Below are 14,516 nucleotides of genomic sequence, written 5' to 3'. Positions count from 1 at the left end.
ACTTTTTATGATCTATAATAACATTGTCTAGTGACAAATCAATGGCTTAGCAAAGATAACTAATGCCTGCACATAGTATATATATATATATATTTTTCAATATTTAATTTGTATTCCCTTAGTAATAGACATACATCTGTTAGCAAAATGATCTAAATGAAGTAAATAAATATATTTTATATAACTTGACATTAAGATAAGTAATTATATTCATCAGAGTATTATGTAAATAAATGCTCTGATGAATTGCAAATTTTAAATTTTTACATAGATTCTTTACCCTGTGAATCATATTTAAGAAAATATTCTTCAGCTGCTAATATTTTAAATAAAATAAGTTGCACTCCTATCAACTAAATCAATCACTAATATTGATTGGTTTAAAATTTGAATATAATTCTATAAAAATGGGTGAATTTAAACCACTTCATCAACCGAATCAAAGAAGATACACCATCAATGCCCAAGATTATGAAAATAGTGTTCGTTCTAAACTATTCTATTCAAATCTTCATAATTCGATCAGATTTCACAGCAGAAGATAGAAATGTTCATTTATTTAATAAAAAGTTGAAGTGTCAAGAATATTTTGCAGAATATAATTTCTTGGTACCAAAGGATTGTAAAAAAATTTTGAAATATATTTATTAACCGAAACAAAATAAAATATTGTTATTCATGTCATTTAAATCATTTTGAAAGTAAAATTTTTTTAAATGAATTTATGATGAATCAGAGAAATTTTTATTGAATAATTCAAGATATTACATAAATTATGAAAATTATTCTGTAATGAACATAAGACTTCAAAACTATTACAAAAACTAATTGGTTAGAGTTATGTAAATTTAATATTAAAGAAAACTATGTTTTTAACGGAACAAAATTTTTATAAACAAGAAAAAGGAATTCCAATGGGAACAGCTTTTTCAAGTGCGTTAGCCAATATTTTCCTACATTATTATGAAAAAGAAATAATTAAACTTAACTTAATAATAGGCTGGAGATATATTGATGACTTAATTTTGTTAAATGTGGATAATCCTAATGACATTATTAATTGTTACCCAAAAGAATTAGTTTTAACTCAAACAAACGAAAATCAACTTAAAGCTAATTATTTAGATTTAAATATAGAAATTGACAATGGAAAAACTTTGATAGGTATTTATGATAAAAGGGATGAATTTAACTTTAAAATAATTAAACTTAGTAACTACCATTCTAATTTAAACTCTAAAATTTTCAAAAATTTGATATTTTCACAATTTAACAGAATTAAAAAAATTTGCAATAATAAAAGCTCTTATATCTTAGCAACAAACAATCTCATTAAAAATTTAACTATTAACGAATTTCCCAAAAACTTTTGCAATATAGAAGTTTCGATAAGAGAGTGTCTGTTTAATTTCTGACTTCCTCCGGTTTGTTAGCTTTGAGTTTTAATTCAATAGATGGCGCTTCAAGTTTGATGACGATACATTATGACGAAACGTGGGAGGCGGATATAGCTGTAAACGTAGAAAAATTAAATCTTAGTTTAGTTCAACGAAATACATCTACAATAGCACGTTTTAACCTCAAGTAGTTTTCTTCAGATTTGTACTTTCATTTTGTAAGTATTTTGCCTTGTGTTTATATTATTTTTTTGGTTCTTTTTCATGTATTTTGTGATTTGATTTGCTGTGGTCTTATTTGGTTTGTTTTTTGCTAGTGTTTTTACTTGTTTTAATCTTGTGATACTAATTTATCTCTAAAACCTCAATTTTCTGGGATTTTCGGGTCACGAGGGGTCAATTTTGTTGGACGAAAGTCAGACCCCTCACAGAAAAAATCCCTGGTTTGAATCCTTGCCTGAGGGTGACCCTTGAAAAAGTCTTCGGGCCGGATTCAGTTAATCTTTCTTTTTGATTATTTGACTATTAACTTAATATTTATTTCTAATTTGGTTAAGTTCATTTGTGTTTTAGTTGTAGCAGCATTAGCGCTCTCTAAATACAATGTATATTTTATATTTTATTATTATATAGATTCAGAAAAATTATATAGGTGTTTTTGCACATGGTTTATTTATGGATTGATAGTTTCTTAAGACTTCAATGCTGTATCTTTCTGTTTCTATGTATCTATTTCTATTAAAAAAAATGCTTGGTTTCAGTTAAAAATGTTTTATATTAATTGCAATTTAATCATTACCATTTTAATTTAAAGTTGAAATTTTAAGGGAGCTGAGAGAAAATTTGTGAGAGATACATAATACAATAAACAAAAAGGCTTTAAGGCCTCCATAATAGTATGAGTGAATTATATGACTATCAAAATTTGAATCTTAAAAACAATTTGCTGGAGAAGCTATTGAGATACCAAATTACATAAAATATGTTAAATATTTTATGTAATTTGGTATCTCAATAGAAAAATTTTAGGGAACTTGAATACTGGCGAATCGACTAGTCACCAAAGACAGCTAGTAATAATAATAAAGCGTTCTATTTTTATAAGAATTAAAAATAAACAGGAGGAAAGGTTTTTAATAAAAAATTCTAACGAAATAATGAAATTCATTAGCAAGAAAAATACAAAATATGAGTTTATATCAAATATTTATTGCAGTGCAATTAGCAATAGAAAATAAATATACTATAAGACATTTTTATTATACTTTCCGAAAATTTAGTATTTTTATAACAAATGATGATTTTTTTTGTTTTGCATAATAAGCTGCAATTGATTAATGGCCAAGTAAGCACATTATAATTTGCTTACTTGCTTAACATACCAGAATATAATATAAATACATACGTAATATCAATGGCAGTTAGGCATTGGTTACTACCAAGAGCATTTATCACAACACAAGCATCACCACGTAACTTAGAATCAGCTAAAGATAGGGACTCTAACACTGTATCTTCTTCCTGGATGAGCTGAACAATGGAATCCATCACACGCTGCATGTATCTAAATAATAATAATTATATATATATTTGTCCTAAAAATATCAGATGAAAATTACAAATATACCAAATAAGAAATTTAAATTCTTACTTAGGTTTAATGTTTACAAAATTTCTTCCCAATGAAAGGTGCTTAATAGATTTGTTTTTCGATACAGCATTCACAATGTTTGCCAAATCCACATCAAAACCTGCAAATCAAAATCAATGACCATGCTCTTAGTTAGAAAATTAGAAACAAACAGAAGATAAACAGATATTTTTCTATTATCAACAGGTGCAAGCACTATTTATTCATAAGTGGAATAAAATGTTAATAATGGATCTTTTTATTAAAAAAAATAAAATAAATGAAAAACATCAAAGAAAGAAAAAAGTAAAAAAATGAATTTTGAAGTTTACCATTCTCACTGATATCTAGACTGCAAAGGCATCGTATCCCAGGCAAACAAGATTCCAAAACCAAAGCACCATGGGATTTAAGTTCATTATTACTGAGGTCAAGAGACATGTCAGTGGCAATTTCATTACAAGCTAGTCCAAGAAGCATGGCTCTAAAATATAATTAAAGAAGTAATTGATTTTCTTAAGTTGTACCTTCTTGTCATTACTCTCATCCAAATCATCATCAATATCATTGAATTCTGACTGAAAATTTAAATGGAAATGTAAAAAAAATTCAAGTTCAAATTAATAAACTGAAAGCAAATAAATAAATTATAAAAAATACTTTAAAATAATAAATGATTACTTAGATTTATAATATTTTCTAATAAAAATTTATAATGATATGCATTCTTTTAATGAGCATTTGTATTCATTCTTCAAGAGAACTTACTTTAATGCTTCTACTGGCAGCTTGTTTCCAGACATGTTTAATTGTTTAAGTGCCACTGTACTTGAAAAAAAAGCTTTAAATGAAGGTGGTACATTCACTTCCTTTGACTTTTTGGCAGAGAACTGATTCCTGGACAGGTTTAAAACAGCTAATTTTTGTGTGCATCCTCGAAGTAAAGCACCAAAAACCTATAAAAATTAAGTACATTTACATACATATATCATTAAAGTTACAGACTTATAAAGCAACTACAGAATACAATAAATTTTTCAAATGGTTACGAATTAGATGGTTACAGAAACAACAAAATAAGGTGCAAGGATAAAAGAAAATATCATGAAATATATTTCCATATGTAATTTTTCAAAATTAATTAAATTACATCAGAAATATGAAACTGTATTAAAGAAAAAAATTCATACAAGATAACATTCCAATTTTCTTTCATTTGTAATTTTCTGTTCATGAGAACTTAATGGAAAAATATGAAACTAGTTTAATAATAGCAAAAAAAACCATTTGATTAAGTGAAAGAGGAAAACAATATAATATCCGAGAGTTTCCTCAAATGTTTCTACATGCCTGACCTGTTTAAATAACAAAAACTGTTGTAAAAATAGAATAAACATAAACCATTAGAAAATAGTTTATGATTGATGATTGGCATTAATTAATTACAATTGTAGAATTAATTACAATTCAGCATAGTGCAGCAAAATCCCTTTAATAAACTACTCAAGAGAATGCTCCAAAACAATATATTAATGAGAATGATGATTGAATATATAACATACTACAAAGAGATTCCACTGTAACAGTTTTTAGAGCAACTTTTCTCATGTTTACTATACCTCTTTAGCACTCCTGCTGTATTCTTATTTTCCATTGATAGTACCAATCTGCATATTCTTGTTTAATAAGACATAAAAAGTTAAACATATACTTATGAAGTATAACTTAAATAAATTCTACAACAAGCAAAAACTAAAAATTGAAGTTCAAACATTTTTCAAATTGTAACAAATATGGCACAGTGCATATTTCATACTGCCTCTTCCAGATAACTATCAAGTATTTCAATAAATGGCAAAGCTTGTTTTGTTGCTTTTCTTTCTAGATATATCCGTTAAATAAACCTTTATGACTATGCTTTTAAATTATCGTATTCAACGTGTGGGAAAACAAAGGCTTTCTTTAAGAAAATTAAGCACTTTTTTTCAAAATTAATCAATTTTAAAGTACTTAAATGTGGTTTTGAAATTAAGCATTTTCATGATATTACACAACCCTGTATATATTAACAAGGAACAAAAACATCAAATATAGATTAAAAACTACACCATGTTCAAAACTGAATAAATAAAATAAAAATAAAATACTTACAGTATCTAAAGCACATTCAGTTCCGGATAAATCTAGATGTGTCAGAGCATTAGGTTGAGCCAAAAAATTATACAGATTCTATAAACAAAGCATTCTATTATAATACAGCAATTACAATACAAAACAATCTAATACAACAAACACTATAGATATCATTGACAAAATCATAATTACAAAGACACATTGAAGTACATTAAAGAAATCCTGATAAGGTTTACAACTGACTGACAACCTCCGACAAGAATAAGAGAAAAATTACTGAAAGAAAAATATTTAATATTACGCTTAATAATAATACAGTATGCTTTTTGCTGACAAAAATTTAAATACTTTAACAAACTGGAGCCTCTTATAAAAGGATTTTCTTACATTGACGTCTTCTTTGAAGACATTATCACTAAGGTTGAGGAATGTAAGAGTGGAAGGCATAGCTCGATTGAGAGAAAGAGCATGAGCTAGAGTGTTGATGCCTTTTGCAGTGAGTCCAGTACGACTTAAATTCAAATGAATAAGACCTTTCTGCAAACGACCTACAGTTCCACCAAGCTGACCAGCACCTAAAAATAAAACACATTTATATTTTTAATAAACATTGTTTATATTTTTCAGAGCAAAACTCAATGCATGATTTTCTCCAACAATGTAAAATATACAAAACACATTGCTATCACAGAAAATATGGTTTTGTATTATCAAAAGTGAGGAATTGAGAAAATTCAATATGTGTACAGATTTTTTTAATTCTATTATTTAACTATATCTATGCAAATTCAGCATACTGAAGGTTTTTTTTTTTTTTAATTCCAATTATTGAAAAAAGAACTTCCAAATCCTTATCTCTACTTCTTAAACCCAAACAGTTTGAGCTATGCCACTACATCTTATTATGGTATTGATATTATGGCATTCTCATACAATGGTTTTAACCTTAAGAAATAATAACTTCCATTATACACTGATGAATACTCAATAAGAACTTTTCAGATTTTCCTTTTACTTCTATCTCATCTTTACAAAGAATATTTGGAAGAAAAATTCCTCTCTTACTTATATCACATTCTATGGAATAATATGCAAGACAATTTAAAACAAATGTCTCCATTTTTAATTTTAGACAAGTAAAGTAATTTTTAATAACAGTTTTAAAATATAAAAGAGTTATCTTATAATAAATTTTTAAAAAAATAAGTAGATTATAACTGCATAAAACAATGGTAAGAAATCTATCTAAAACCAAATGTCATTGAGAAACAGCACTAGTTCACATTTAAAACTATCATAGCAAATTTCTTTAATTAACCATATTTCGAGATGCAACAAAGTTATATTTATTGGAATTTTAAAATAACAACACATGATGCATTTGGAAATAATGTTAGAAAAAAATATGAACAATGTCAAAACGGTAGAAAAATATTCAAAATTTAGAAAATTATACAATTTTTTTAAATACTCCTTTTCTATAAAATTAAGGACAACTTAATGAAAGTACTATATATTAATAATTTGATATTTAACTTTTATGAAAACAAAATACTTTACATAACTATTTAAGTGAGATAAAATCTTTTTAATAACTCTATTTCTTATAATTTTTGATTGTCTAAAATTCTAATAATTTTATGAGACTAGATTGAGACTGTTGTTTTTTGTTTTTAAGCACATAGTCAGATCAACTACATACCTAACACATAAGGAATGAATACTGTCATAACAAATAATTTGGAATTTATGCTATAAAACTATATTTCACTCTTGTTTGAAATTTATGATAAATAAAAATTTGAATGTAATAAAAATAGTTTTGTCAAGTAATTTAAGATCTGTTAACAAGCTCTTTTTGTGTTAGTTAAATTATTCACATTACTCAATAGCATGTTAATAAACCAATTAAACATTTAAATTGTGATACATCTCCCACATTTAGAAAAAGACGCTTCACATTTCTGATATTACTTTTTATAAGACAAGTTTTTTTTATTGTTGTTTTTAAATAAAATAAACAATAAGAATGTGAACAAGCAAAATCACAAGAACAATTGCAAATAAAAAAAATTACCTTGTGTAATTTTGGCAATTATTCCACACAAACTATTTATACCTAAAAAGAGTAAGAATATTTAATATAAAAAAACAATCTCCTTTTAAAAAATTTACATTATTATTACAGTTAAAGTGCACTCCAATTCAAACACAATTAAAATAATTATTTCAGGATTTCAAAACAAAAATTAAATAATTTTTTACATTAAAAAACTATTGTTAAATAGAATGACTGTTATTGGAATGAAGCTTTATTTACAAAATACCAAAATAGGCATATCAATTTTAAATCAACAATTAATGATCATTTTAATAAATAAAACATTACATTCTGCTTTAATGACTTCGCTCCCCGAATAGCGGTAAATACCTAAGCATCCAATATTTTGCAATTTAAGATAAATATGCAATACATTTTAACAAAATATGAATATAATTATAATTATATTAAATTATTTATAAGACACATACCCACATAAATTTATAAAATCATGAAAAAATTAATCCAAAACATCAAATCAATAGTGAAAGAAATTGTGAATATATTAACTAACTCTCGATAATCAAAAATTGTTTCACTACTTTTTCCCTTCCTTCTTAAACTTGTTCCTCCTCTTTCACACATTCTAACAGAAATTCAAAATGATTTTTGAAACATGCACAAGTTTTCCTATCAAAAATGTGAACTTCCATAACTATTATTAAGAAATGAATTTTTAGCAAAATTTTATATATTTTATGATTATGCAGTCAGAAATATTTTACATTATCCAAAACTTACATATACAATTTTGTCTTAAAGGAAGAATATAAATAATTTAAAATAGATAAAAATTCATATCTTATAATATTCATAGATAAAAATTCATTCAAAAAAAAGTCATATTTTCTTTAGCATTTATGATAAGAATTTCAGTTCAGTATTCATAAAATATTCATTCGTCTATTTTCAATTAAAGTTTAAAAAATTCTTTCTGCAAAAATTGATTAAATACTTGTAATCAGGAAAAAAAATTTAAGGATATACAGACCATTTTTTTTTCTCACATAAAATTTGGTTTATAACTGAAAATTTTCAATACATAAAAATGATAAAAGAGTTAAGGTGGATTGAAACATGTCTATACATCTAGAAATATACTAAATAATAAATTAAAATATTCAAAATAATTATTTATTAATAAAATATTTTTGTTTAAATGCATCTAATAAAAATTGGAGAATGTTTACATGTACCATTTTTACCTTCTACTGCAATAAATAAAATACAGGATTAACAAGATGAAATAATAGCATCAGACACAAACACTTTTACTAAATAAAATGGCATGTAAAATATTATTTGATCATTTAAAATTTAATAATTTAAGAAAATTAATACTAGACAAAGATACTGCATAGGAATAAGTAAAATATCAGCACATACCTTTATCTTCTATAAGATTATTGGAAAGGTCTAATGTATGCAGAGGAGTGTGAGGATTGGCAATTAATGCTAAGGATAATTTATAAGCAAATTCCCTGTGAATAAATTATCACTGTCAATAACGTAACAGATGCAAAAAAGTTAGCAAAGAAATTAGATTAAAGAAAATAATTATACTTGCATTTACAAATTCTACAATTCTATATATGTATCAATCAACAGTATGTAATAAATATTTCAGTTACTTCCAGAAATTTCCAAGTAATAAGATGCCATTGCAGCTAAAATATATTTAACTTTACACATTACACTTTTTATAATGCTATCACAGTTGTATAATTTTTTATTAAGTGAGAAAAGTATATAAAAAAAGAATTTTTAACACATATTATTAAATAAACACTTCTTTGTTAAAAGTAACTTTTCTGTTCTTTAAAAATGCAATTAATAAAACACATTACAAATGAATTATTAAATTATTCAGAAAAAGGCAAAAATGTAATAATACTTTTTGCCAAATACTGATTTAAAAAAAAAATAAGAGCTTAATTTTATTAAAAATAACATCTTGAAGAACCCATTATTTGGATAAATCTGCTTTTTAATTCTGAATCCAAAATTAAAATTGTTATTGGAAGAGATTAACATAAAATTTTATTTTTAATATATCGTTGCAATGATTTTGGTAACCAAAGTTGGCGCCAATGCTTATTTGGAAAGTGAGATATTTGGTGAAGCTTGGTTTGTAAAAAATGGGCACTTCTTATTTACAAAAACCAAGATTAACTTTCAATCTTGCAAAAGCAAAAATACACTTATCTGATAAATTTGCTCCTATACAAACAAATAAATCCCCTAACAAATATGCAGGTAAGAAAGAACTTATCCAAAATTCTTTGACAAAATGCATATAAAGAGCCCTGATCTTCATGTTCAAAACTATTAGGTATTTTTATGGTTCCCCCCTCTGATTAGTAAGACATTTCAACATCTTCGTAATGAATCCCCTTTTTAGCTTTGCTGATATTGATATATGAATCTTTGTATCGGAAATCAAACTCAAAAATGACATTTATATATATTAAGCTTACAAGAACATTTGTTATGACACAAAGTTTTCAAATAACCAATAGCCATCTTTTTTATATCTTGTACCACAAATGGCAAGTGAGTCTCTCTAGCAATATGTTAAAAATGGTCACATAAATTTGGCCAATGACAAAATCTTCAGTTTGATGTGTAAAGTCAGATCTTTGCTACATTTTGCAATAAATCTATATGATTAAGATTTTAATGTAAAAAATTTGTCCATTTCAACATTTTTTACAAGTCACAATATATTTTGATTAGTTCTTCGGCAATTGCTGCATATTCCAGACACCTGGTTTTACAAAAAGTTTGCTATCCCGAAAGTTTTAGATAATCTATCATAAACACTGGTAAATCTTTTGAACAAAGAATAAGTACATCTATGCTTATATAAAGTGCAATGTGTGTGTGTGTGTTGATGCTCTACATGCCAGATCGTTCAACCTACAGCTACCAAATTTGGCACATGCATACCTTGGAGGTCAGCAATGTGAACCTAGGGTCCCTTTTTCCAAATTTTTAATTATAATTTTAATTATTAATTAAAAATTAACTTTCCAGCCAAAAAATCTTTTCATTTCCCCAGCGCAAAATGAGTAAGGCTTCAGTTTTTCTTCCCTAATGAGGATAGGCTTAACATATTTTCAGCCAATTATTTCACACAATTCTGTTTATTTTCTTAGTATTTGATGTATTTAAAATTAAACATTGTTAATTAATAGATCTTTCAGATTCATTCTGAAGTACCTTTGAATTAAAATGAAGCAGAATAAAGGAAATTTAAAAATTTCTAATCTGCGTAGCGTTACCCCAACTGGCGTAGAAAATTCGCGCATTTGCATTACCATAATTGGCGTTGAAAATTCAAGCATGCGCATTGTGTTCTGAGTATTGACAACTCTATTTTCAACGGATACTGACTTGGTTTTGAGGGCTTAACATGTTTCCGACTGATTATTTCAAACAATTCTGTTTATTTTCTTAGAGTTTCATGCATTTAAAACTAAAAATTGTTAATTAATTGATCTTTTCATGATGAAGCTCAGAAAATTTTGTAGAAAACTTCTTGAGATATTACATAAATTAAGAAAGATATTCTTTAGTGCCCATAAGGTTTAAATACTCAGCGATTCTGTTTTCAGTCCTCATATTAAAAAAAATGCTTCGTTTCAGTAAAAAATGTTCTTATACTAATTGCAATTTAACCATTTTTCCACTTTAATTTAAAGCATAAATTCTACAGGAGCTAACAGAAAGCTAGAGAGATACATATTACTTTATGGCTGATGGCATTTATAATATGAATGTATTATATGACTATCAAAATTTGTAGCTTTAAAATATTTTGATGAAGAAGCTATTAAAATAGGAATTGCATAAAATATTTAATTATTAAAATTTTAACGAGCACTGAGATTGGCGAACAGGCCAAAGACGGCTAGTACTAAATAAAAAGAGGTTCAATAACTCATGCTGGCATTATTTAGCCATGTCTAAATAAATTGTTGACATCATATAAAAAATAATGAACATTCTGTTTGCATTTTATCATTCAATGAATCAAAAAACTACCACATCTATTAAGATAAATAAAGCTTTTCTCATATTTAATTTTTCACAACAATCATCAAAATTTCCTGAAATATCTTAAACAATGACCTAGACTGAAATCACATTTCCTCTGATTTCAACCACCTTGTTTCTTTCAAAAAACTGAATATGGAAATACATTCACTTCATTTGCAAAGATTTGTTGAGTGCTTAATCAAGCATTAAACTATGCACATATTATTATCTAGGTATTCAAATAGAACATCTTTAAAGCATGTAACAATATTACATTAAATTATTTTATATTTTACTCTCAGGAGAACTTATTAGCAATTTTGTAACTTGTGAACATTTCTTAAAACAAGTTTGAAATCTCCTTGCAAGAGTTATACAAATAATAAATCCACATATTTCCCACACATTCCCAGCAACAATTTCAGCTCTTGGAAAAGGCTTAAAATCTCTTCAGAAGAGTTATATAAATAAGTATACACTACAAAGATTCTCCAACAGGAATTTCCATTCTGAATCAAAGTATTATGAAGATGGAATGAATAGGGTAATAATATTATCTCTTGTACCATATATGTTGAAAATTCCTTGATTGTAATCACAATCCTACTTGCTCCTGCTAACTACACGGGGAAAAGAATTTGATAATTGGCAATGTCCTCAAATCAGCATAACATTCACATATCAATTCTCAAGGAAAAATCAGTCCTCTTCTCTCCTTAAAAATAATGTATAAGCATTATGGCAATTTTTCACAGATTTCTCAAGCACCAAACAGAAAATCATATACTAACCCAATTACAGCAAAATAAAATTCAAAGAATTTTCAAGGATTGTGAGAGCCTTGTTTGAAATCTCACATTGAAATAACACTGAGGATGTTGAGCTTCCAAAAATTGTTTATCTAATGTTTACACTTTAGCATTTTCAACTTTATCTCCACATGATTCTGTATATTATAACAGAAAACTATTCATATGAAATATTAAAAACTTAAATAGAAGGAAAAAAATAAGGGAAATAAATTTATAATTATAAGAAAGATATAAGAATGTAATATTCACAAAAACATAAATTTCATATAAATTATAATCATTAAAAGTACATAAGAATCTAAAATTAAAGTACTATGAAAACATGAACAGAATTTTAATAGTAAAAATATCAAATCAAAAATATAAATGTAAAAATCATTTAAATATTTACATTTCAGCAATACCATATTAAAACTTACCATTTTAATCCTGTATTATCAAGATACAATTCTTCAAGAGCAACTGATCGACGCAAGACAAGCAAGATCACATCTAAAGCTTCCGATATCTAGATATCAACAATAAAGGTTAAAACAAAAATTAAAGATGAGAATGCTCATTATCTTTAGCTACATCTAGTATTATACACTCTACAAATACAAAAAATATTTTAAAAAAACAATAGGGAAAAAACAAAAAGAAGCAAAGAAATAGGATTAATTTTAAATTCAATTAAGGAAATTATGCAAACTCACTAATTTAACACCACTGGCTCGGAATTTGGTGAACCATGTATTGAACATCAGAGCAGAAATAATGGGCATCAAGTCCCTGAAATAAGAATTATCTACTTAGTCACAATTTATAGTGTCAGATATCACACTAAATAAACATTTGGTCAAAAGAAGCAGTTAAAAAAATGATACAATGTACCATATATCTATTAACACAATTCTCTGAATAACAATGATTACCTAACATACAGAAAACATCACTTTTGTATAAAAAATTTATTAATTAAAAGCACCATTTCATTAAAAGGAAATTAAGAATGTTGTTTTCAACATTCTTGAATATTTTTCACAGAAGGCGTCAGTTATACAAGAAAAAAAAATAACAGTAATCATATTCAAGTAAAGAATTCCCACATTTATATTGGGCACCCACATTATTATTAATACATCTTATCACCACTTTAAAAAAAACCCAAAACAAAGATATAATTTCAAGAAGGAATTTTCTGAAGTTAGCACAATCTAAAAAAAGATAATACTCATCAAAATCTAAACTGATGTTTTTTTGGTAATTCTAATACTTTTTAAATAGGTACTTTATATATGAGAAAGTAAAATTAACCAAAAAGGCATCTTTTATTCATTTTTAAATATGTAGTTCATTATGTTTTTGAAAAATTATCTGCGAAATAATTATGATCTCAGAATGAAGATTACAATTTATTGAGTATATAATATAGGAAATCTGTCTGCATAATAATGACTAGAAGGCTGATGAAGTAATAAATAACTTGGTATCATTAAATGAAATCGGGCCCAAAACAGATCATTAATATAGAACTTGCACTTCTAGATTGGGCCGTATTAGTAATGATTAATGTAAATAAGACATACAAATTTGATGCATTTGGTTCATAGCTGAAGTAAAGTTTGAAAGGTATTTTATTTTTATAAGAAAAAGCAAAATACAAGTTATTTTACAACCTATAATTGTAACATTAGATGTATTCCTATATTTATAATATAGGAATTTTACATCCTGTAATATAATGTCTTTGAATTCTTATATTCAATCCATAAAGCATTTTAGAATCCTGAATAGTTAATTTATATTCAAGATAGGCATAATAGAAAGAAAACATTGATATAAATTGCAATTAAATTAACTGTCAAAAATTGATTAAAATTACAGAAATAGTTATATAGAGAATTTATTTTACAGAAAAATTAACTTTCTAAATTTTAAAATGATTTAAAAATAATTTTTAGACAATAATATATTTCAAAGTTGTAGTGGAAAAATGTGCAATAATTCTATTCTCATTTCAGCAGAAGGGTTTTAGAATACATTGGTAAACAATAGTAACTATATTCTTAATTAGAAACAAAATATGTGTGTCTGTATTTCATGAGTTTCAAAAGCTAACTCAATAAAAAAAAAAATTGTTTAGAAATAGCTATGTCTCAATAAAAAAAAAGGTTTAATAAATAACAATGTTGATTTAGTTAAATTTGCTGTTTATGCTCAGGAAACAGACATCTAAACTATAAAATGGAGCTATGCCTTTGATATATCGGATTAGTACATGAATGCTAATGCTATGACTTTGATTACAGTAGGAAAAATTTGCTAAGGTTGTTTAATTCTCAGATAAAAACAAAGGAGGAAAAAAGATGACAATCTCCGTAAGCAAATTTAAAAGCATGAATTCAGAGTCTAACATTCTG

At 25.9% G+C, this 14,516-nt stretch overlaps 1 protein-coding gene across 4 annotated transcripts in view; it reads right to left on the bottom strand.

Annotated features, from left to right (window-relative positions):
- The window catches only part of LOC129983563 (F-actin-uncapping protein LRRC16A-like), a 73,987-nt gene that overhangs the window by 44,041 nt on the left and 15,430 nt on the right, over nucleotides 1-14,516 (bottom strand). For all 4 annotated transcript variants that reach the window (XM_056093087.1, XM_056093089.1, XM_056093086.1 and 1 more), the window contains exons 8-17: nucleotides 12,810-12,885; nucleotides 12,534-12,622; nucleotides 8,648-8,742; nucleotides 7,238-7,279; nucleotides 5,548-5,735; nucleotides 5,179-5,256; nucleotides 3,796-3,983; nucleotides 3,360-3,511; nucleotides 3,049-3,148; nucleotides 2,803-2,961 (exon numbers count right to left, since the gene is read on the bottom strand). In XM_056093087.1, the coding sequence (XP_055949062.1) occupies nucleotides 2,803-2,961; nucleotides 3,049-3,148; nucleotides 3,360-3,511; nucleotides 3,796-3,983; nucleotides 5,179-5,256; nucleotides 5,548-5,735; nucleotides 7,238-7,279; nucleotides 8,648-8,742; nucleotides 12,534-12,622; nucleotides 12,810-12,885 (1,167 nt within the window). The remainder of the gene's footprint in view (nucleotides 1-2,802; nucleotides 2,962-3,048; nucleotides 3,149-3,359; nucleotides 3,512-3,795; nucleotides 3,984-5,178; nucleotides 5,257-5,547; nucleotides 5,736-7,237; nucleotides 7,280-8,647; nucleotides 8,743-12,533; nucleotides 12,623-12,809; nucleotides 12,886-14,516) is intronic.

Source organism: Argiope bruennichi, chromosome 9 (assembly GCF_947563725.1).
Source record: "Argiope bruennichi chromosome 9, qqArgBrue1.1, whole genome shotgun sequence".
NCBI lineage: Eukaryota > Metazoa > Arthropoda > Arachnida > Araneae > Araneidae > Argiope > Argiope bruennichi.
This window is presented reverse-complemented; position numbering and strand designations above follow the sequence as displayed.